This window comes from Cyprinodon variegatus, unplaced genomic scaffold, assembly GCF_000732505.1.
Source record: "Cyprinodon variegatus isolate N-32 unplaced genomic scaffold, C_variegatus-1.0 Scaffold1532, whole genome shotgun sequence".
NCBI classification, from domain to species: Eukaryota; Metazoa; Chordata; class Actinopteri; order Cyprinodontiformes; family Cyprinodontidae; genus Cyprinodon; species Cyprinodon variegatus.
Genome location: NW_015151985.1, coordinates 1 through 21258, shown reverse-complemented (window position 1 = coordinate 21258; position 21258 = coordinate 1). Strand labels below are relative to the sequence as shown.

The window sequence follows — 21258 nt, the reverse complement described above, 5'->3', positions numbered from 1 at the left end:
GGCATGTTGAAATTATCTCAACAGGCCAAAATAAGCCTCTTCATCCTTCAAAAGTATTTGCACAACTTACTGTGGCTGAGTTGCCTTCACTCATCATAGCTAGTGGGCAACACATCTTCACAACAGGACACTTTTGCTAAGTTTTCTCTGGCAGAGTAAGCAAACATGCTCTCATCTAGCTGGAAACGAGAAGATTAACAGCAGTCTACTCCAACTCAGCCAATAATTAAGCCTTGTTTTAAAAAATCTTTTATCCAACTTTAATATTTATATATATAAATGAAATGGAATGATCGAGAAAAACTTCAAAGTTTTTACGTTTTTTTTTTTTGTTGTTGCAAATTTTAAAATTAATCTCATTGTAATCATATAAACTCCAAGCAGGTTTTAATTGATCCACAACCTCTCCATTTTGCCAAGGCCATTTCTTCTGTCTCCTTTCAGCATCCATTTTCATGTATTTTTCCCTGAAAAATCTATCCTGAAAAGGTCCATCTACTTGTCAATCTCTCTGGTGTGTACAGGCACAAAGGCTACGGAAGCTGGCCCAACAGATTTCCAACTGTAAGCAGTGCATCGAGAGGTCCTCAGCGCTCATCACACAAGCCGATCAAACCCTGAAAGAAACGGACCACGCACGCTTCCTACAGACTGCCAAAAGCATCAATGAAAGGTCAAGCAGCCCACACAAATTTCCTTCTAAATAACTTGCTCATTTACAACACATACGCAGCGAGGCAGTTTAAAAACTTTCTCAAGAGACAAGTGTATATTTTTTTTTTTTGTTGGATTGAGACTAATCGTATTTTACACTCTGTTGCTGCATTTGAATAATTGATTTGGCACAGGAGAGCAGATCTATGTGTGTCAAGTATTGGTTTCCCCCCAGGAAAAAATGGGGTTGAATGATATCAGAAGAAAGTATCCTTTAGATCTTTTTACAAAGCTGGATCGTCCTCAGCTGAGATTTTTCCTGGACTGCTACTTCATGTGCAAACTGACATCACAGACTTTGTTTCACACAAGAAAATTCCTGGTCTATTGAGAGTCAGTGTCAAATGATGTTCACCTTCTTTTGTCTCCATCCTTGTCATAAAAGGGGAAGTCATATCACCTCATTGGACTTACTCTATATGGATTATCTTCCTTTGAGTTAGATTTCAGTTCAAGTCCAAATCCAACTTCAAAGTATTCATCATACAAATCAAAAGCTAAGAACTATTTTAACCTGTCCAACATGAAAAAGTTTACTAGGCATTTTTTTTAACAAATTGGACTTGTGTGGAAGATTCATCACTTTCATTTAGATTCATACACATTGAAACATTGAAATCTCACTAATTAATTTCTTCTTAAAATAAATGCATTTCTTCTTAAATAGAGGAGATAATTGAGACAGTTTTCCAATGGAACAAGACAAATTGCATTTAAAAAAAAACAAAAAAACAATTGCATTGTCTTATTTCAGTTTCATATTATCTAATTATCGTATTTTAAGAGTACAAAAACTATATTCTATTTTAACTGCTCCAATTAGCACTAAATTCACTTAATTTAAGAAATGTATACTTATTTCTATTTCTTATTCTTACTTGCAACAATTGGTCTAAGCTTTCAATTTTGGCAATTTTTATTTAAACGGAACAAAAAAAAGTTAATAATTTTTTTTCCTTTGTAAACCTAGGGTTTCCATGGCAACAGCATCAACCCAGGTGCTGATTCCCGAGATCCATCTGACAGACACGTTTGACACGTTTGCCCTCGACTTTACTAGAGAGAAGAAGTTGCTGGAAAATCTGGATTACCTCACAGGTTAGCGACAATCTACCTTGCTTAACGCCAAAAAGAGTGTATTAAGAAATATAAGGGTGGTTTAACATAATTTCTGGATTTTATTTACCCCACTTTGTGAACCCAAAACTTTCAATTTCTGCATCAATTTCAAGCTTCTTTGTTTTACTCCCGTCAAGTCTGTATTCAATTTAACCTAAAAGCTCCTCAATTATTATAAAATATTTATTGTTCCTCATTCACTTGGTTGGGCTTATCAAAATGTCACTGGTAAAGGATGAGCACACCAGGCAAAGAAATAAAAAATAGGGATGGGCATTTGTTGTGGTTCTGAAGGCCTGTGAAAATGGTTGGCTCATATTTATTCTCTGCGACGCATGAGGGTTTCACTGGAGGGTATTTCACTCAGTGAATCAGCCTGAATCACTCCGCTATGTGCAGCCACTCATGACAGAAAGCTTGGAAGTGGGAGCAAGTGACAGGCACAAAAAGAGATAAGAAGTGGCTTTACAATAATTTCAAGCCGGGCCTTTGCATCTGTTTGTTTTTTCAACCTCACTCTGTTCTCCTCCTGCAAGAAGCTCAGTAGGCTTGACACAAAAGGAGCCATTTTCAACTGAATTGTCAAAACACATCTGTTTCCCCACAAATCAATACATCAACGAAACAGAGCTAGCGGTTTATGTGATTATGCAGTGACTCAGATTTTGAACATCTAATGAGGTTGTGCCATGTTCTCTTCCTGCCGTGATAATGTGATTTGGTTATTTATTTCCATTGCAATCACTGTTCAATCTATAACTCTTGTTTTCCTGGATAAGTATAAAAAAATCAATAAAGTCTTAAATTAGATTTTTGTGCATATTCAGAAGGTTTATTAGATAGATTTCATTGGAGCTACTTAAAACTAGTGAATAACTAGCTTGGGATTTCCCTAATGTAATATGCCGGATCTGGGGGCAAAGATAATGATTCTGGTTTGGTTCTCCACAGCTCCAAGTGCTCCGTGCATAAGGGAAGAGCTGTGCACAGCTTCATACGACACTATCAGTGTCCACTGGACGTCTGATGATGAATTCACGGTCGTGTCCTACGAGCTCCAATATGCCATCTTCACCGGACAGTCCAACATTGCCAGTAAGTGCATCTGGACAATCTAGGCACATTAAATGTAAGTCATATCTTATGCACACAATGAGACCATTATTCTTGGTGTTGGATAAAAAAAAAGGAAAATAAATTGCACTTTTGCTGTTAAAGACATTGTAAGTTAAGTATAGTTTGTTTATTTCAATTTAGTAGCATTCAATATATATTTAGGGATTTCATTTTTAGGTTAAAATAATTTGGTATAAGTGGGTACAACTGACTGCTAGATCTAGGGAAAAACCTAAAATTCTTTTGTATTTCCAATTAAGATGTTTAGATGGCTATTTGGTGAAGGAAAAGAAAAAAAATGATTAAAAAAAAGACCCATTCCTTAAATGGAAGCACGTTTTTAACCTTAATTCCAAGCCACCGAGCAACATAATAAGTGTAGACAGTTTATGTCTGTGTAATGTCTCAGAACAGAGAGACCCAGTATTCAAGGCAAGACAGACAATGGGATAACTCAAAAAGTGTTTATTTAAAAACCGGGTTGTGGATCTGCATTTGCAGTGGCTAGGGCTTCTGAGGTAAGAAACTCTCCGCCATGTTTTGCATGTTCTCCGGGGTTGAAGCCAGGTCAGGGAAATAGATCAGAAGAGGAACAGGCAAGCTCAGAGGTCCAGGAGTCCAAAAACAGTTCAGGCAAAATGTTAAGACAGGAAGAGGCAGGCTCAGTGGTTGAGAGGCAGAACAGGTCAGGATTAGGAAATCAGAAACACACAGGAACTCCAAAAAAATCTCTTACCACTGGCTAGAGAGAACAAGAATAACGTGGCCTGATGACTGGATGCAAGCACCTTAAATAGAGGCAGGAGCAAGTGGATCAGATGAGTAGTTATTAGAAAGTGGGCAGAGTTAGGTGAATAGAATAAATAATTAAGCCAGTCATCAGTGCCAAGCTCATGACAGATTGACGCTGTCACACGATGAGTCTGAGTTAATCTATAAACTCTGAATATGTTTCTAGATTTCTGACAGAAAATCTAATATCAGACCCACACTTTCAACTAAATGCCCAATGCAGCAGTTAGGTCGGAGTATATGCTTACAATGACAAGTCAAAACATACACACCTTAAGAACCTTGGACATTGCTGATTGAGCAACAACTACATGAAGGAAAATGGGTCAAAGCACCAGAAGACAAGATTCCCTGCTGCCTTTCAATCAAACAGCCCCATCTGTCTTTCATCTAAACCAGTTTTGAAGTGTTCTTTAAAGATTCAAACACTTCCCACAAAAAGTCTACCTTCCTTTGGTTTTTCATCTCCTTTCTTTTATCCTTCATTTCCTTTTTTATGTGCTTGACGTTTATCTAATCAAGGATTCCTATATATGGTTGTCCATTTTCCTTTACAACTTTCATTACTTCAACACTTAAAAACTATTAAGAAGAGACATTTATGACACTAATGTGACACTTCATTTCCCTCCAGCTGTCACATCCCTGTCTCTTTTTGTTCAATAAGATGCTGTGATCTTCCATGCTCTCTCTCTTATCACATTGCTAATGACAGAGGTGTAACTGTCAAAATTGGGAGTTAAGTGGCAGATCATTTTCCCCAGAGCTGCCGAGATAAATCACATGGCAGGAAGTTGAAGTATTGTATCTTTGTTGCTGTAGTTCAACAAAAGGAACATTTTCAATTTCTGTAGAAAACTGTTAGACAACTTAAACTGGAACCGATTCTGAGAAGTCAAAAAAGTGGTGGCTAATTTCTAAACTTCCACATTTATCATTCTGTAACATTCATGCTTACATTTAATTTTCCATTTACATATAAACTGTAAAGAAATATATTACTTTCCCAATGTTACAAGGTGTTGTATCAGTGCTGCTGGTTAAATAAAACTACTTGCTACTAGCTTACCTTTTTTAAAAGCTTGATTTGTGAGTCAATAACCGAGTAAGGTTTTTCTTAAACATTATCACCTATAACTTCATGTGCATGTATCCAAATGGAAATCCACTCTTACCTATTAACAGAAGCTTTGCTGGTAAAAGATCTGAAAATGTTTATTCTGTTCTGCTTATTTTTAGCTTTTTAGTTGCCTGTATGCGTATGTCTAGAAAATATTTGCTTTTAAAGTTGTGCAGTTTAGCCTGTAAATACCTACATATTTTTCTTTAAGTAATAGTAAAACTAATCTAACAAAGGGTGAGAACAGTAAAACATCTTAAGATCAAAATTAGGTTTGAATCTGACGACCCGCTGAATTTAATGCAACAAGTTACTTCATATGTTTTTTTGTTTTTTTTATGCACATATCAATCAACCTTTTTGCATGTTTAATTACAACAAAAAACTCAACCAAGTCAGTTTCTTAGGTTAAAACATAAAACAAATATTATGTATTTGTACTTATACTCCGAAATAAACGTGGGCCTCAGAGGCACTGTGAAGGTACCATTAAAAGAAAAAAAAAAAAAACACTGACTGCAGAAATGATTGTCTTGGTCTAAAGCGAATGTGGTGTGAATTGTTTCCTCTTGTGCCTTTTCTCTGCCCCTACAGCCAAGGCCTTACTCATCTTTTTCAATTTAGTGCACTGTGTTTTCACATTGAACATTGATCTTCTGCTGGAGGTTTTGTTTAGTGGGCTTAAAGTATGCTTTCAGTTGTAAGTTTCAAGAAGCCTTTTTTGTTTCCCTCTTCTATCAGGTCTATGCAACTCATTGGAAAGTTGGATGATTGTTCCCAACATTAAACAGAACCATTACACAGTGCATGGTTTGCAGAGCGGAACTAAGTATATCTTTGTGGTGAAAGCCATTAATCAAGCAGGAAGCAGGAGCAGTGAACCCGGGACTCTGAAAACAAACAGTAAGAGAACTGGACTAGAATAAAATAGTTTACTTTTTGTAAAGATGAAGCCCAATTCTCCATAAATGGTATTCAACTATCTCCATTTTTCTTAACCAGGCCAACCGTTCAAACTGGATCCAAAATCTGCTCATAAGAAGCTCAAAGTTTCCCATGATAACCTCACAGTAGAACGCGATGAAACCACATCCAAGAAGGGCCATAGCCAGGATCGGTTCTCCAGCCAGAGCAGCTATGGCGTGGTGGGAAATGTCTACATTGACAGTGGACGTCATTACTGGGAGGCTCTGATTGGAGGGAGCACATGGTGAGAACTATTCCTTTCTTGAGCATTTTAACAAAGACTTTTGCCAAGTACAAACTTATTTCTGCTAAACAGGTACGCTATAGGTATTGCATACAAGTCAGCCCCCAAGCACGAGTGGATCGGCAAGAATTCTGCCTCTTGGGTGCTCTGCCGCTGTAACAACTCATGGGTGGTTCGCCACAACAGCAAGGAGCTGGCCATAGAACCCTCCCCCCACCTCCGACGGGTAGGGATCCTGTTGGATTACGACGCCGGATACATTTCTTTCTATGATGCCGTCGGCTCTCAGCACCTACATACCTTTCATGTGTCTTTTGTCCAGCCAGTGTGTCCTGTGTTTAATGTATGGAATAAGTGTCTGACGATACTCACAGGTCTACCTATCCCTGACCATCTAGAGGGACTAGAATCAAGCAACTGAAGTCTGCAAAACAAAAACAAACACTCAAAAAGCCACTACCTTTAAGCTGCACTGGGCAACATTTATAAAAAATATTCTGTCTTGGTAGACCGCCCTTGTAACTCACCCTTTTCTGCTACAGTTAGCCACATTAAATTCTGCTCATGCACTACTACACACCCAAAGGCAGGAAAATACAAACTCTCTTTTCTGACTTAAACTAGAAAGCATGCTTTAACAGAACAGGTAGAACACTCTAGGTTTGATATGGTTCTTAGCATCTTTGTCTCACTGTTATCCAGACCATCACAGACTGTTTTCCGGTTGATTAACATTCTGGTTTGCCTCTTAAACTGGCCAGCATATACCGTTACCCAGTGCAGCAGCCATACACTTGCAATGGTATTCATGCTCCTTGACCTTTTTCTGTCACTTAACAACATATTCTCATTAAATTTAATGCAAAAGACAAACTTCTTAATGCACAAATTTTTCTTGGGACATTGTGCTGTATGTAGATCTAACCACCTTAATATCCAGTCTGACCAGCTTTCCGGTTGGTCATAAGCTATGTTTGCACACTGCAGGGGAGCAGTGCGCTGCCATTGTGGGGCACCCAGTGAGCAGTGTGGGGTTAAGGGTCTTGCTCAAGAACCCAGAGTGGAGGCTGTGGGGATCAAACCAGGTTCTTGCAACCTTCTCAGTGCACAAGCACACTGCTCTATCCACTAGGCTAACACTCCCAACCATGGTTGGGAATATGTGTTTCTATAACTATGTTTGACAAACTGCGAACAACAGTTCACATGGGTTCCTTTAAACAATTTCTAATTGTGGAGTGGACAGCTGTCATTTCATGGTCCGCATGATGCCATTGGTTGACAACGGTTTCCTAGCAAACTTTTGATGCCTTCACCTAAAACCCACAGGTTGATTACTAATTTCAACATGGAGACTCACATGGACAAAAGCAGCAATTCAATATTCTTACTGACATACATAAAGAATTTTATGTCTTAGACTGTAAGACCCTGACAGAATACAGCTGTTCTATGTAAGCAGATAGATCCAAGTTGAAGACATTTTCAAGTTCAACTGGAAAGCAAGGACGTTCTTGAATCAAGATTTAGTGTTCCAGTTTAAATTGTTTTCATTGGCTCCATGATCAGAAATCTTCTTACATCAATGGGTGGCGTTTGCTGTAATTGAAGCCCATCAGTCTAAAGGGGGCGATACAAAAATCTGCCACATTTCTCGGATTCACATTCGTATAAAGAATTTAAAAACTGTACCTTCTTCATTCTACATTTAAATCGTGCACCATTATATATCAGCTAATCATGTACGATCCAAATAGAATACATTGAAGTTGTACTTGGACATGAAAGGTTCAGGGGTGTGAAAACCTGAGCATGCCATTGGATTGTTTCAATGATCTACTAAAATTAGTCTGTTTGGAACTCTTGAACTGAAAATGGGGGTTGGATTAGATATTCTTGGTGTTTTAAGAGATATTTGAACTATTGCAAAAGGAAAAACAGCCACAATTTAATTTCCTTTATATATATATATATATATATATATATATATATATATATATTTAGATCATCTCAACAGAAATAGCACTTTGAAATGTTCATTTCCTACACAACATTTTTACATGTATATTTACATTTTCACACATCTTGGTCATTGTAAATGCAGAATATGTATAATATGTACATCTGTTCTTCCTGACAAACCCTGTTTATCTTTTTCCTGTTCATTTAACAACCAGGAACCAAAGTAGCCATTTGTGTCATTTCAGATATATTTAATTCTATAATAAATGCAGACATATTTTTTAAAAGTGTGATAGGACATTGAGTAAGACTGAAAATAGTAATTGCTAAATTCTGAATACAGATGGTTTTTTGCACATTGTCTACACTTTATTCATGGTTTTGTAGCCTAAAATTTTTTTTTTTGTGCAATTTACATTTATTCATACTCGGGAGATGTTTCTGACCTAATGTGTTCATTTTGTTTTGTGGTTCTTTGTGTGTGTAATAAAAGGCTTGTCTAACAATTGTATCCCCATAAAATGATGAAATGTGTTAGGCTGAACACTTTGGTGTATTTTTGTGTTACTTTCCAACAAAAGTGTGACATTTTATGTCAGTCCTGCATTTGGGACCCGCTCTTTTCAACTTCAGGGTATAAAAATAAAAATATATATATTTGTTTTATTGAAATCCTTACAAAAAGAACAGACTGCTCTCTGAGTTTGGAAATGTCTGCAATGATTAATTAGATTAAATTATTAAGTAATAATGCCAATGGAAAATTAAGAGTTCATCCTACAACATTAAAGTTTCTTAATAAATTAGGATTTGTTAAATAAAATTCACCATTAACTATATGAAGAACTGTGTTTTTAGGGATATGTCCCTAGTAATTTGTTGGCTACATTGTATCTCTCAGTATGTAATGCAAATATAGTGCTTTAATTAATGTGTACATTTGTTCTTTTGAAAAAAATGTTTTATGTTGAGCCTCTGTGAGCACTTGTGGAAATTTGGATATAAGTGCAACACAGGTTTCTGTGATAAATACAAGAGAAAATAAAGATATGTTTCACTTTAAGGTTTATTGTTTCATATTTGCCTTTGAGATCATTGGGGACTGATTGCAAAAATCAAGACATATGTTGTAGTCTAAAAAAAAGGCACAATATTTCTAATTCATTTGTTTCATCAGGTCTTAAAGAATATAGAAAGTATAAATATTGTAATTATATTCTTTTTTCTCCTGAATAAAATATTTTAAATCTATGTCAACTTATTTTGTTTCCATCAGCCCACCTATGAGCTAAATCCTTTTCTTCCAAAATTGAGTTCCACACACCCCAATCACATCGATAAAACCACATCAATAAAACAGTAAAAGACAGCTCAATTTTTACATTTTATATATCCATCTTCAATATATCAATTAACCTTGTTCAATACATTTATCATTCATCAATTGCCCACCCTTCCATTACTCATTCGTCCACTTCTTTGTTGATGTTTTAATCTATTATAACTCTAAACAATCCATATCTACATGAAACAGATAAAATATTACTCAAATACACAATTTTTTCTATAAATCAATACAAATTCAGACCAGAAACCAATCATTTCCCTGGAGTAGATATAGCAATCTTTACTTACATAGGTGAGAACCACTAAGACATGAGGTGTCATTTTCAACAGAAAATGTCATCTTCCTGTGCATATGGAAATCATTTTGTGTGAATCTAGACCATCCAAATTTTTGAAGTATAGACATTGAGTTATTCAAGTAAAGATCAATTTGCCCAGTGTAATTTTCCCAGAAATAAAACACACTTAGACACTGGATACAGTTGACATTATGTACTAATTTGCACAACATTTAATCTTAGTGATCTGAGAAACTTAAAGTCTACATTTGTGGATCTAAAAATATAGAGTTCACTCAAGTTTGGGAATTTCCTGCACAAGAGGAAGTCATCGTGTTAATCACGTTAACTTCCTCTTTACAATCAAGTTCTCTTCCTGGTTTCAAGGAGAGACTCTTTATAGGCCAAGAGTTCAGTCCAACAAGCTTAGTGCGTCATTCACTCAGTGTTGTGATCCTGCAGAACGCTTTCTTTTAGTAAGGACTGAACAAGGATAAGACAATAGGCCATCTACAAATAATGCAGACACTATTGCAATGTAATCTGCAGCTAATGGGATGGAAAAACTATAGTTAGCAGTTTTGGACCTAAGTTGATGCTTTTTTAAATTTTTAATTAAAACATCCCCCATGGGCGTGGGCTGATATGATATTCACATCACATGATGTCCTTCAGTAAATACACACAAAGAGCTAAACATCTGCTACATTTATAAATATATATATATTTTTTTTTGGTGCAAAAAACATCCATTATAGCTGTTCTCAACTTTATATAGGTAAATAATTATAACAAGCTCATACTGTAATGCCAGTAAGCAAGTAAAAATTTGTTTTAGAGAGACTAAAGTTTATAATTTTATGAAGACAAGCCTCTTTGAAAAACAACTTTATGTACCTTCGAAAATTAGTTGTGCTATCTTTTTTTGTGACTGGAGATATTTCTAAACATTCAGTTTTTGTTTGGCAAGCAAATTAAATTTTAATAATTCATTCAGCTAACTAAAAGTTAACAGTAAGGGGTGGAAAAGGGGCTGTGTTCTATATGCCTAGAATTAACTGCCACTTCCTAAAAATTAAGCAAATTTAAAGAAAAAAAATAAAATCATAAACTTCATCTTGATGCAGCAAACCACAACTATTACACATTAGTAGGATTTGAATATAAAAACATTGAAACGAAAAATTCAGTTGCAAGGCACAAAGTATCAAATATGACACCTGCTAAATCTTTTTGCATGTTTCCAGAGCTTCTTCATCTTCCTTCAATCAACATACAAGACGTTCTTGTGTGTAATAGCACCTGTCAAATGCTAATGCTCCAAGAGAGGCTCTTACAAATCACTTGGGAACTTTTAAAGAATGTAGATAAATAGTCAATTTTATGCAGCTGGCTAGTGATGAGGTGTCTTGAATCTCTGTGCACCAAAGATGCCACATGCATCTGTGAAAGATTAGAACACTGCAAGATGGATTTTCTTGTATCTCTGGCCTTAAAAATTTACAAACCCAGCTGCACTGGATGGTAATCCAGTGTCAAAAATGTCAATTTGAAAATGATGTCAAAAACGATTGTCTATTGCTGCCCCCCGGTTAGCCAACCTTGCAAGGTATCAACTTTCCCCTTTAAATTTTTATGCATGTCAAAAAATGATTAATTCTTGAATTTTAGCTTGATCTTGCTCAGTATTTTGCATTCTGACCTCCTTTTATCCTCATACAATACTTTAAGGTGACATTTCAAAATAACCAATACACTAACCTAGTACTTCTTTGGATTTTGCTTCTCGGCTGAAACGTCAGAAAGGTTGATGACCTACCATTTTATTAACCTTTCTCAGTGGGAAGGATTTGCTTAGCTTCTGTTGTTTCTCTGTACAACCTTGGCTCTTGTTTTCATTCATATGACAACTATTATAAGAGTCCAGCTTCTAAAACAGCCAACGTTCCCTAAGGGTACCTTCAGTGTAGTTTAACAAGACAGATAAAGTGAATCAGTTTCTCGTCATGGGAATATAATCCGCTGACCGTCCTTCAAAAAGAAATCTTCACCCTCCTTGAGGCAAACACTGTCCTACATTGGTGAAACAATTAAGCCAGAGTTGATGTAGTGTGTTTTGTGTTTCTACCATTAAAGCTGCTCTTTTCCAAGCAGTCTGCAGGCTCTTTAAAAATAGTTCAGACGAACAACTTATTTACTGTTATACTATACTATTATACTGTTCAGTAGCTTAATTTCCATTAATCATCGAATTGTGCAAAATTGTAATTGTGAAAATAAATCTGCTACATGGAAATTATTTTTAAATTGTGAAATTCTGATGTAATAATAGATTTTCTAAATTACATTTTGTAGCAAAAACTGAATTTTAGAAACAAACAAAAAAAAAGCTATACTACAAAGAATTTAGGTTTATAGGTCTAGAAATGTTTACACATTTTAAGTGGCCATTCTAACATTTATCAATTTGACTAAAAATGTATTTATGATATCTGAAAAAAGTTTTTTATAGTTAAAAAATAATACAAATGCTGACCAGTAATATAAGAAATATGGACATCTGAAATGAATTTATAGACATCCAGAGTTTTTAATCCAAATGTGGAGAATTTAATTCTATTTGAAAGGGTCATTTCAATGGAAAAAAAAAAAAAATATTTCTTTTCAGATATCAGGAATACATATTCAGTAAAACTAGCACATATCAAAACAGCTTACCACAGACATTGTTACCGTGAAAATATTTCTTGAATTGTAATAGATCAATTCATCTATTTAGGTGAAATCTTCTTGCAGCAGGTGAAAATTAATTTTAAAAATGTTCTAATATATAGAACCTCTGCATCATCTAAGGGTCTCTCATGCTGATTCAGTTTCTTTTACACAGTAAAGTGACTGTTTGCAGCTGCGCTTTGGATTTTATCATCCCAATAAATGGCCGTTATGAGTGGCTATCAGTCCCATAGAATGGCTTCAGGTTGTGCCAGTTCGCTCATTAGGTTGTTATCATCGAGTGAATCCTAATCCTAACCCGAAAGTTATTCCTTTCAACCTGTGGAATGAATGAATCAGTTTATGTGTAATCTGAAAATAATTTTTGTTCTTCATGTACTGGAAATATAACTAAATAATAAAACAAATTATCCGCATCTTGCTCATATTAAACAAATCAAAGACACAAATCTCCTATCCTGTCAACTGAGTTATTGAAACCCCTCCATATAAAGATTTAATTCTTAGTGAAAAAATGTTGATCATTCTTTAATAAGATCCTTGTCAAACGGATGACAGTGTTTGTTTTTAAAACCTAATGTATGTAACAGACCTAGTGAACAATATATTTATTTTTTAATGCACATAACTTTGACAAAAATCTGACTTAATCAGGAAATAAAAGTGTGTGATTGGCTGTAAGGAGAGCAGAGGCAGAGGACACTCCAAGTTTACTGAAGAGAACCTGCTCCTGACCAGGTTAGCTCTGGGGAGAATGATATTGCAGTGACTGAAACAGAGGTTGAATAAACTCTCTTTGTGAATGAGAAAAGTCATAGTTTCCCTAAACTAGGTTTAGACAACTTAGTTTTCGGTAAACTTGCTTTGTGACTGCAGATAACAAGCATACAATTGCCTAATTGATTGCATTAGCCAGCAAATACAGGCTTTGTTTTTACTAGGAATAAGCAAGAACAAGGGACAACCCTGGATGGCCTTTCAATGTCAATGAAAAAAGAGGGATGGTCCCTTTGCCAAGCAGCAGCTCCTCCAACACAAGCACAAAAGGGCATACACATGAAACATAATAGCTGCTAAAGCACTAGGGAATGTAGAGTTAGGTTCCCTGTCTGTCACTGCAAACAATGGCTGCTAAACAGCCTAAAAAAAAAAAAAATGTAGAAACAAGGGTCCTAAAGCGTAAGAATGACCAGAAAAGAAAAAAAAGAATCACATGTGAATCTCTGCACATCATAGTCTTTGTGAAGATGTCAATGTTACTGCCTAGGACTAGATTTTGATTTGAAACTGTTAGAATGACAGCCAGATTATAGCTCTGGCTGAATATGGCTGTGTGTTTACTTTCTGCTTCAGTAACAATTTATCTATGACTATTAGACGCATGAATTGGGGCTTCGGAGGGTTGTGCAGGAGGAGCGTGCCAGCTCATGCTTGTAAGCGAAGGAGGGTTTTCCATAGGGAGAAAGCAGTTGGGGACTAGAATTGTGCTTGAATTTCATCCTGTCCAGAGTCAGGTATAGTTCCTTTCAAGGCGGGACATACAGTTGTGAAGAGGCTAAGAGGTAATAAGCCCAGAGCAGGACCAAAATAAACATGGCAGCCCAGGAGGGTGCATGCGTAGCCGCTGCTCTGACATTTGCTTACCTTTGAAAGAGAAACAAGTGTTTTGCAAGCTTAAGTTGTCATTTCTTGCATGCTGCTTAAAAAACTGTCATTTTTTACAGTGAATAGCCAAAAGCAAACTTTGGTATGCAGGCAATAGAAATTGATTTGGCCCCATTTGCTCAGGAAGGTCTGTTGATTGTCCCTCCTTTTCTCAGTCGATTAAGTGGGACCATTCCCAGACTGATATTCTGTTCAACTAAATCAAGAGTGCTACAGTATACATGGTCAATCTGGCATTGCCATGTTAGTAAAAGCAACAAAAAGTAATGTTTTTTTATTTTTTTAGATTTGAAATGATTTTTCAGTTCTTGGTTAAAACACTGTTTTAATTTATTTATTGACTTATTTAATATGTATTAAATACTGAAAACCTTGTAGGATTCTACTTTATGATTTCACATAAAATTCCAACAGCAAAACAAAGTCTGTGTTTGTAAAAATAGAAAGGCATGTTAGATAGACAATTAATTATATGCAGAACTTTTAAACATATTTCGTGAGACATCAGAATAACCAGACTTGGCATATGTGCTATTTTCATCAAAGGTGCATATACCAATTTATCAATAGCCAGATCTTAAGCAACATAATAGGCCTAAACACCACCTATTTGAATGGTAGTGAAAAAGGTTTTAATATAAATACCAAGATAACATTTTTTTGTTTTTGTTTTATTAAAACCAAAAATAAGAAACCTTTTGACCCCTATTTTCAGCTCCCAGTGCCTTGCTAAAAAGACATTTCAGAAAAGGTGGGTCTCTCTACTGAATGTCCAGCAGATGTCAGTCTTAGGATTCAGTGAAATATGCACATGAGAGAAAAGTTATTTGATCATACACGATAAATAACACCAGATTCTTTTTGTTTTCTTTTTACCATAGTTTGTTGTGTTGTATTATATTGAAATTAGGTGAATTATCTAACAAAATGTTATATCAGAATATGGAACTATGGTATGTGTGTGTTCAGAAAAACAAGTAGTAATTTTTCAAGAACATAACGCTTAAATACAACAAGAAGAGAGCCTATAGTACACCTCAGAAGAGCTAGAAATATCAATAGGCTATTATTTTACTTTTATATCTTCAGATACACAGATATAAATGTTTTTGAATTGCAAGAAGGGAAATCAATAAACAATATGAATTTTTCTCCTCTGTCCTCTTGTTATTTAATGATTTCCCAATTTTTCCATGACTGCATTTTTCCAAACTATATGTGCATATGAATGTACGGGCCAAGACTGTATGCTTCACTTTATGTAGAAAGTAGGTTTTGAAAATGAAATCAATATGAAATTAGGAATTTGTACATCTTTTTCTTTATTCATAAAAGATTCCCAATTGCTTGGCACCAAACTCATAGCAGCTGGACATAGCAAACAGATGAAACAATATAATGTCCAGGTTTTTGGTTATAACATTCAAGAGGGGGGTAAGAGACAAGACTCAGGTTAGATGAAAACTATTTAAGTTGAAATTACCTTTTAAAGGTCAAGCTGACTATTCATCGATAAACTACATATGCACTGATCAGTTATGGCATTATGATTATCTCCACAATAGTGTGTCATTTCTATCTTCTGACTAAATTCACTCGATTCTCCAATGTGTGTTGTGCAATACATTATTGAAATCAATTTCTACTTGGATGGAACGTTTTTGCCCAGCATATCTTCTAGTCCAATTCTGATGTCCATGTGCATGTTGTTGGAGCTTTTACCCACAAACAATTGGTCAACAGGAACAGACCTAAAACAAACTGGTGCACTGAGCAATATGACTCAGATGCTTTATATTAAAATAGAACAGTATATTATAGAAACCACCACAATAGCAGAAGTTTTGTGGATGTTTTAAATCAGTGTTGTAGCCATTGCTGAAACATCTGTTTAAAACAAATATTTTCCAACCAATTTTCCCGTTTGTAAGAGATCAAGTTTAAAAACAAAAGGTCTACTTTGCACCTTCCTTCCTAAACATAATGCAGAAAGCCTGAAAATTTAAAGAATGTGTATATTTAAGAACCCTTAATAATGTTTTTAATAGACAATGGGCCATGGTGTTATACTGTAAAAGAAGTGAGAAGTTTAGTTCAGCTAGAAACTGAAGCATGCTGCAGCAGTCGGGGCTACACTTGTTTGTTCCAGCTTTAATGGTCTGCATTAAGCCTGTTCAAAATAAGCAGGTATTGCTTCAAAAATGCCTACTGAAGAGGGCATGATATGAAAAAAACAGATGGGAGCACAACCATTTGCTCCACAAAACATTTCACAGTGTAGCTTTAAAAGGCAAACATGTACTTCATTATAGCGTTGATAAAGTTTAGTTTGCTCTCTAATTCTTCCAATATGAGAATTGGGGCCTCAGGGAATTTGGTTCAGGATGAGCTGAGTGAGAATGCCATTCCCAAGACTATGACCATCACCATGGATTTTGTTTTTTTTCCTCTTAGAAAACTGTCCAGGAGTGCATCTAAAGGACGAATCCATGCATTTTTATTTCAAGGTTACTATTGGTTAAATCCTCCTGTTCCACTAGGGGGCTCTATATTCATCTTTCTGCATCAAATAGATAAAGAACGGCAAAGCGGAAGTAAAGAGCCAGTGGAACATACTGTAAGTGAGCTTATGCTGTCATTAGCTTAACCAAGCAAGCAAAGGTGCCAGGTCCATATGCCAGGTGCATATGCTCGCTTTATTTACTGCATGTTTAATGCTGATGTTTGTTATAATGAAAGGTGTTGAAAGAATGAACTGTATGCAGATAATTAAGGACTTATATGTTTTTTTTGTTTGTTTTTTAGGTTCTGTTAATTTGAATCATATGCAATGCTAAGTATTACAATTTTGTTTTATTTTGTTTACAGTTTAACCGGCATGGCCATGTAATGCACTTCGCAATAAATAACATCAACAAGAACCAAGACTAATTTATGTTTCCTCGTAACAATTATTGTAGTATTTAACATCATTAAGTCCACACAATGGAGTTAAATGCCCTTGCTTTATCAAAAGCACTTCAAAAAGAGTTCGAAAAGAATATCCCATTTCGCTTTTTTTTAGATTCCTTCTGCTGGCTCCCAAAAAAAAGTAAATACAATTTCAGTTAATATCAAATATGTAATCCCCTAATAATAAAGCACTATCATACATCGGAAAGCTAATAGTCCAGATGGTTTACAGGTGGTTCCCAAGGTTTTTAAAAGTATAATGGGAGGTTGATCCAGACATCCATGAGGCAGACACCCTGGTGACATAATGCTGAGTTTTGACACAATCCTGGAATGGGTTATCAACCACTTATCACAACATTTTTTTTCTTACAGTAGATGACTCACCCTAGCCTGTCTTTCAGTGTTACATTCGCTTTTTGTTCTTGACGGCCATTTCCGGAGCTTCTACTGAAACTAACCTTTCATCCTGCAAACTTAAACTGGCTCAGAGGTCAATTAATCTTCAAAAAGGAGCTACCACTTCCAAAAACATTGCATGTTAAAGAAAGTTCTATGAGAAACTTTTGCAACATAAATCAACATAATTCAATATCATACCATTTTATATGCATTTCTTATAGCTTGAGATGAAAGAACTGTATCATGATAACAGTGAACTGATGATACTTTTAACTGTTCCTATAATATAGGATGAGAGCTATCAGCAAGTTCAGATAAATGGTTCTTATGTTTATACTTTTTGGAAAAGGTGTTGAAAGATACCGTCCGGTTTGTTTGTGTTGATTGAAACTAAAGGCTCAATAAAGGATGAAAGCTGAGCTTAAGCTGCACAGAGGGTTGCCACCAAGGGCTGTCAATCATTTCATCTCATGCTTGTCCCCATCTGTTTCTCTATTCATATTAAGTATCAGAGCTGCAAAGGTGGTTAAGAATCTGTATTCTTTTGTCTGGATAAGAAAAAAAAAAGAAAAGAAAAAAGAAACAGGAGCTTGACAATGGAGCTACTTCATTGGTTGGTCTAAGAAAGTAGAAAGAAAAGCCAGCACGCTACACTAATATGACTACTTCAGTAGTCTTTTTGCAAAACTTTACAGATGACCTCAGGATAAACTATAGATCATCTTGTTGCTAAGCTGTTTTAAGATTTATTGAAAAAAGGCTTTTTCGCTGAATCACCTTAGCAATTACCCTAATGCTGCTAAAAAAAAAAAAATCTGACTTTTTCTCATATTTTAATATCTTTACCATTGCCTATATAGGTTGTAGCCTTTTTTGCCCATCTGTCTTTTGAGATTAAGCAGGGATGAAAAAATTAATGAATGACTTTACAGAAACTGTATTCTTTTGGAAAAAAAAAATCACATTAACTCCTACAAGCTTTGGTCTAATTTCAAACAAACCATCTCTCACTAAAAGAGCAGCAGGCATGAAGGGCATTAATGAATATGACGCCCAGCTCAGCAGCTTATTCAGAATCAACTTGCCATCCACTACTTTTCAAATAAAACTCTAATCTTTCTGGCCAAAGCTTGTGGTGACTCTTGCTTTTTTGGGGTAGTTTCAATCATTTTTAATACTAATGAGTTTGACACTGGTCAAAAAGCTGCTGTGTGCCCAAGTCTTGCTTAGTCTTCCTCTGTGCCAATACAGATTGGGATTCACAGCTGATCAGTCAAAGCAAAAGGTAATATTCAAGTTGAAAAATTGATACTATGCATTAAGTATCTTGAAATTTAAATTGGTTGTATAATGTAAGCCCTTCTGATTATTTCCAAAATACCTATTTTTTTTTCATTTCCATTGATTGTTTTTTTCCTCTTAGAAAACATCCTGTCCAGGAGTGTAACTGAAGGACTAATCCATGCATTTTTCTTTGCATTATCCAATTATTTCTATTTTTAATTTTCCAGCTATCCTCCATGGCCACAAGCAATATCTCTTAGAAAGTCTACTTTAGTTGATCTTCCGTTTTTTAAACTTCCATTCCTTCCCAATCACTTACTTCCTCCATTCTAAAAAGGCTTGCAATTTTATCCAGACATTCAAGAAACCAATTAGTTTGCAGTTTTCAATCATAGCATCATCAGGATGGCTAAGGCAAAGTTGGACAGACAGGCCGTTAGCACCTTGCTAATTAAGAGACAATAATTCATTGCACTGCAAATGGGGAAGAGCTTTGTGCTCTCAGCTAATTGGAAGAGAGTGTATGAGGGGAGAGACGTGAGCAAGAGCAACCAAGCAACAAGAAAAGATAAAGGTATGAAATAAAGGATATACTAGCTGGGTGTTAGGAAGGTGCTGGGGCCCATGCTGAGAGAAATTGCCATTACCTCTCTGATAAATAAAAGTCAGAGTTGTTTTACAGAGTACTGGGGAGTTGGCTTTAGGGTTGGATAAGGACAAGGATTTGTTTTCTTTTGACATTTTAAAGTCTTGCAAATGATAGCAACACTTGAGAATATTTTGTCTGATATCTTTGAAACACAAATTTATTAATGTATAGACTCACTACAAAGTATGAGACAGGTAGTAAGACAATTTTTAGCAGAGAGATAGAATATGTAAGAGCATCCATCTTAAGCCACAGAACAGTTAGTTGTGTGGCTTGAAATATTTAAACTTCCACTTTCATATGTGGGAAATACTCATTCCCAAGCCAAAAGTCACAATTAGCCAATTTCCTAAAAACTACTGTGGCCTAAGACTTAGTATAATGTTAATGCTAGATTTATAGACGCTAATAAATATTCCATATTAAACACAGAAATTTCTTAAATTGTTATTTCATTGTTTAGACCCCAAACAACATAAAATCACATGGTGTTGAATGTTATTACAACCATGGAGATAGGTTCATTGTTTTACAGTCAATTTCGTTTTGTCAAGACCCAAAACCCAGTATTAAAGGCAGACAGACAGTCGAATAATTAAAAAGCGTTTATTTAAAAACGGCGGATCTGCATTTACAGCAAGGTTACGGTTACAGCAGTTACTGCAGGAACTTCTGCAGAAAGAAACAGACTGGTTAGTGAACAGGTTAGTGTGACAGAGGATGATTATAAGTCAATAGCATGGTTCTATAGTTTAGGCCTGAGAACAAGGTTGATTCAAGCCAGTCGACTGTCAACAAGACATGGTGGACACCGCCCAGAGAGTCCCAGATGGCGTAGTCTCAGAGGATGGAGAACAAGCGGGAGATCAGATCTGGGCAGTTGAAGGAAGGCAGGACTATCCAGAGGGAGAATCTAAACCCGTTGTCGACAGGAAGCAGCCCCAAGTTCAGTAAACAGGCAGAGTCCAGCAAATGTCCAAAGACAGCCCAAGAAAACAGATCAGATGGGTACAGGCAGGCTCAGTGGTTCAGAGGCACAACAGGTCAGGATCAGGTAATCACCAACACAAAGGTATGCTAACGAAAAAAAACTCTCACAACTGCCTCGACAATAATCTGGGCTTGATGACTGGATAAAGGGCTGGTTAAATAGCAGCAGGGGCAGGTGGATCAGATGAACGATAACAAGAAACTGGGCAGAGTTAGGCAGGGGATTGAAATTAGTAATCCAGCCAGTCATCAGCACCAACATCATGATATGTTCTCATCTTCTTCATCATCAGAAAACAAATAACATGATCTAAAACAGATAACAGCACTCAATACTTACAGAGCAATGAGCTAAACCTTTGCTAAAGAACTTTTTGTTCTATGCACTCTATGGTAGCCAGGAACAGAACAGCCATTGTTCTTCATCGCACAATTCATAAAGTGTCAGGAATGTTCCTGAGAATTTGTTCTTGTTGTCATTGCATAATTAAGTAGTTTCAGATTTTCTCGTTCTTCATACACAACCTAACTCAAATTACAACAAAACTCAAACTTTATTTGAATATTCTAGTGTAGGCCATCACCACGTTCAAGAAAGCACCAAGTTTATTTATTTATATTATTTATTTATTTATTTGACCTAACTGACATAGCAGCAATTTCTCAATTTCCAAGATTGCAAGTACAGACTCATGTTCCTGCCAAGTATTCTCTTCACAAGAATACAGGAAAGTATGGACTTGAGGAGAATGGGAGCATGCTGAATAAATATGGTCAATTGCAACGGAGGGGTAATTGGGACATCACCACATTAAAAGCCAGTCTCGAGCTGCATTTTACCTCCTGTTATTAATAGTGTCAAGATAATAATAGAATTTGACTTTTTTCAAAAAGTGGCGAAATAATAATACCACAGTCAGATAAA

At 35.9% G+C, this 21258-nt stretch overlaps 1 protein-coding gene across 2 annotated transcripts in view; it reads left to right on the top strand.

Annotated features, from left to right (window-relative positions):
- The window catches only part of LOC107103808 (E3 ubiquitin-protein ligase Midline-1-like), a 71775-nt gene extending 64531 nt beyond the window's left edge, over positions 1 to 7244 (top strand). For both annotated transcript variants that reach the window (XM_015403638.1, XM_015403637.1), the window contains exons 5-10: positions 525 to 673; positions 1685 to 1812; positions 2785 to 2928; positions 5603 to 5764; positions 5864 to 6071; positions 6144 to 7244. In XM_015403638.1, coding sequence (XP_015259124.1) covers positions 525 to 673; positions 1685 to 1812; positions 2785 to 2928; positions 5603 to 5764; positions 5864 to 6071; positions 6144 to 6492 — 1140 coding nt within the window. In that variant the 3' untranslated portion in view covers positions 6493 to 7244. The remainder of the gene's footprint in view (positions 1 to 524; positions 674 to 1684; positions 1813 to 2784; positions 2929 to 5602; positions 5765 to 5863; positions 6072 to 6143) is intronic.
- The last annotated feature ends 14014 nt before the right edge of the window (positions 7245 to 21258 follow it).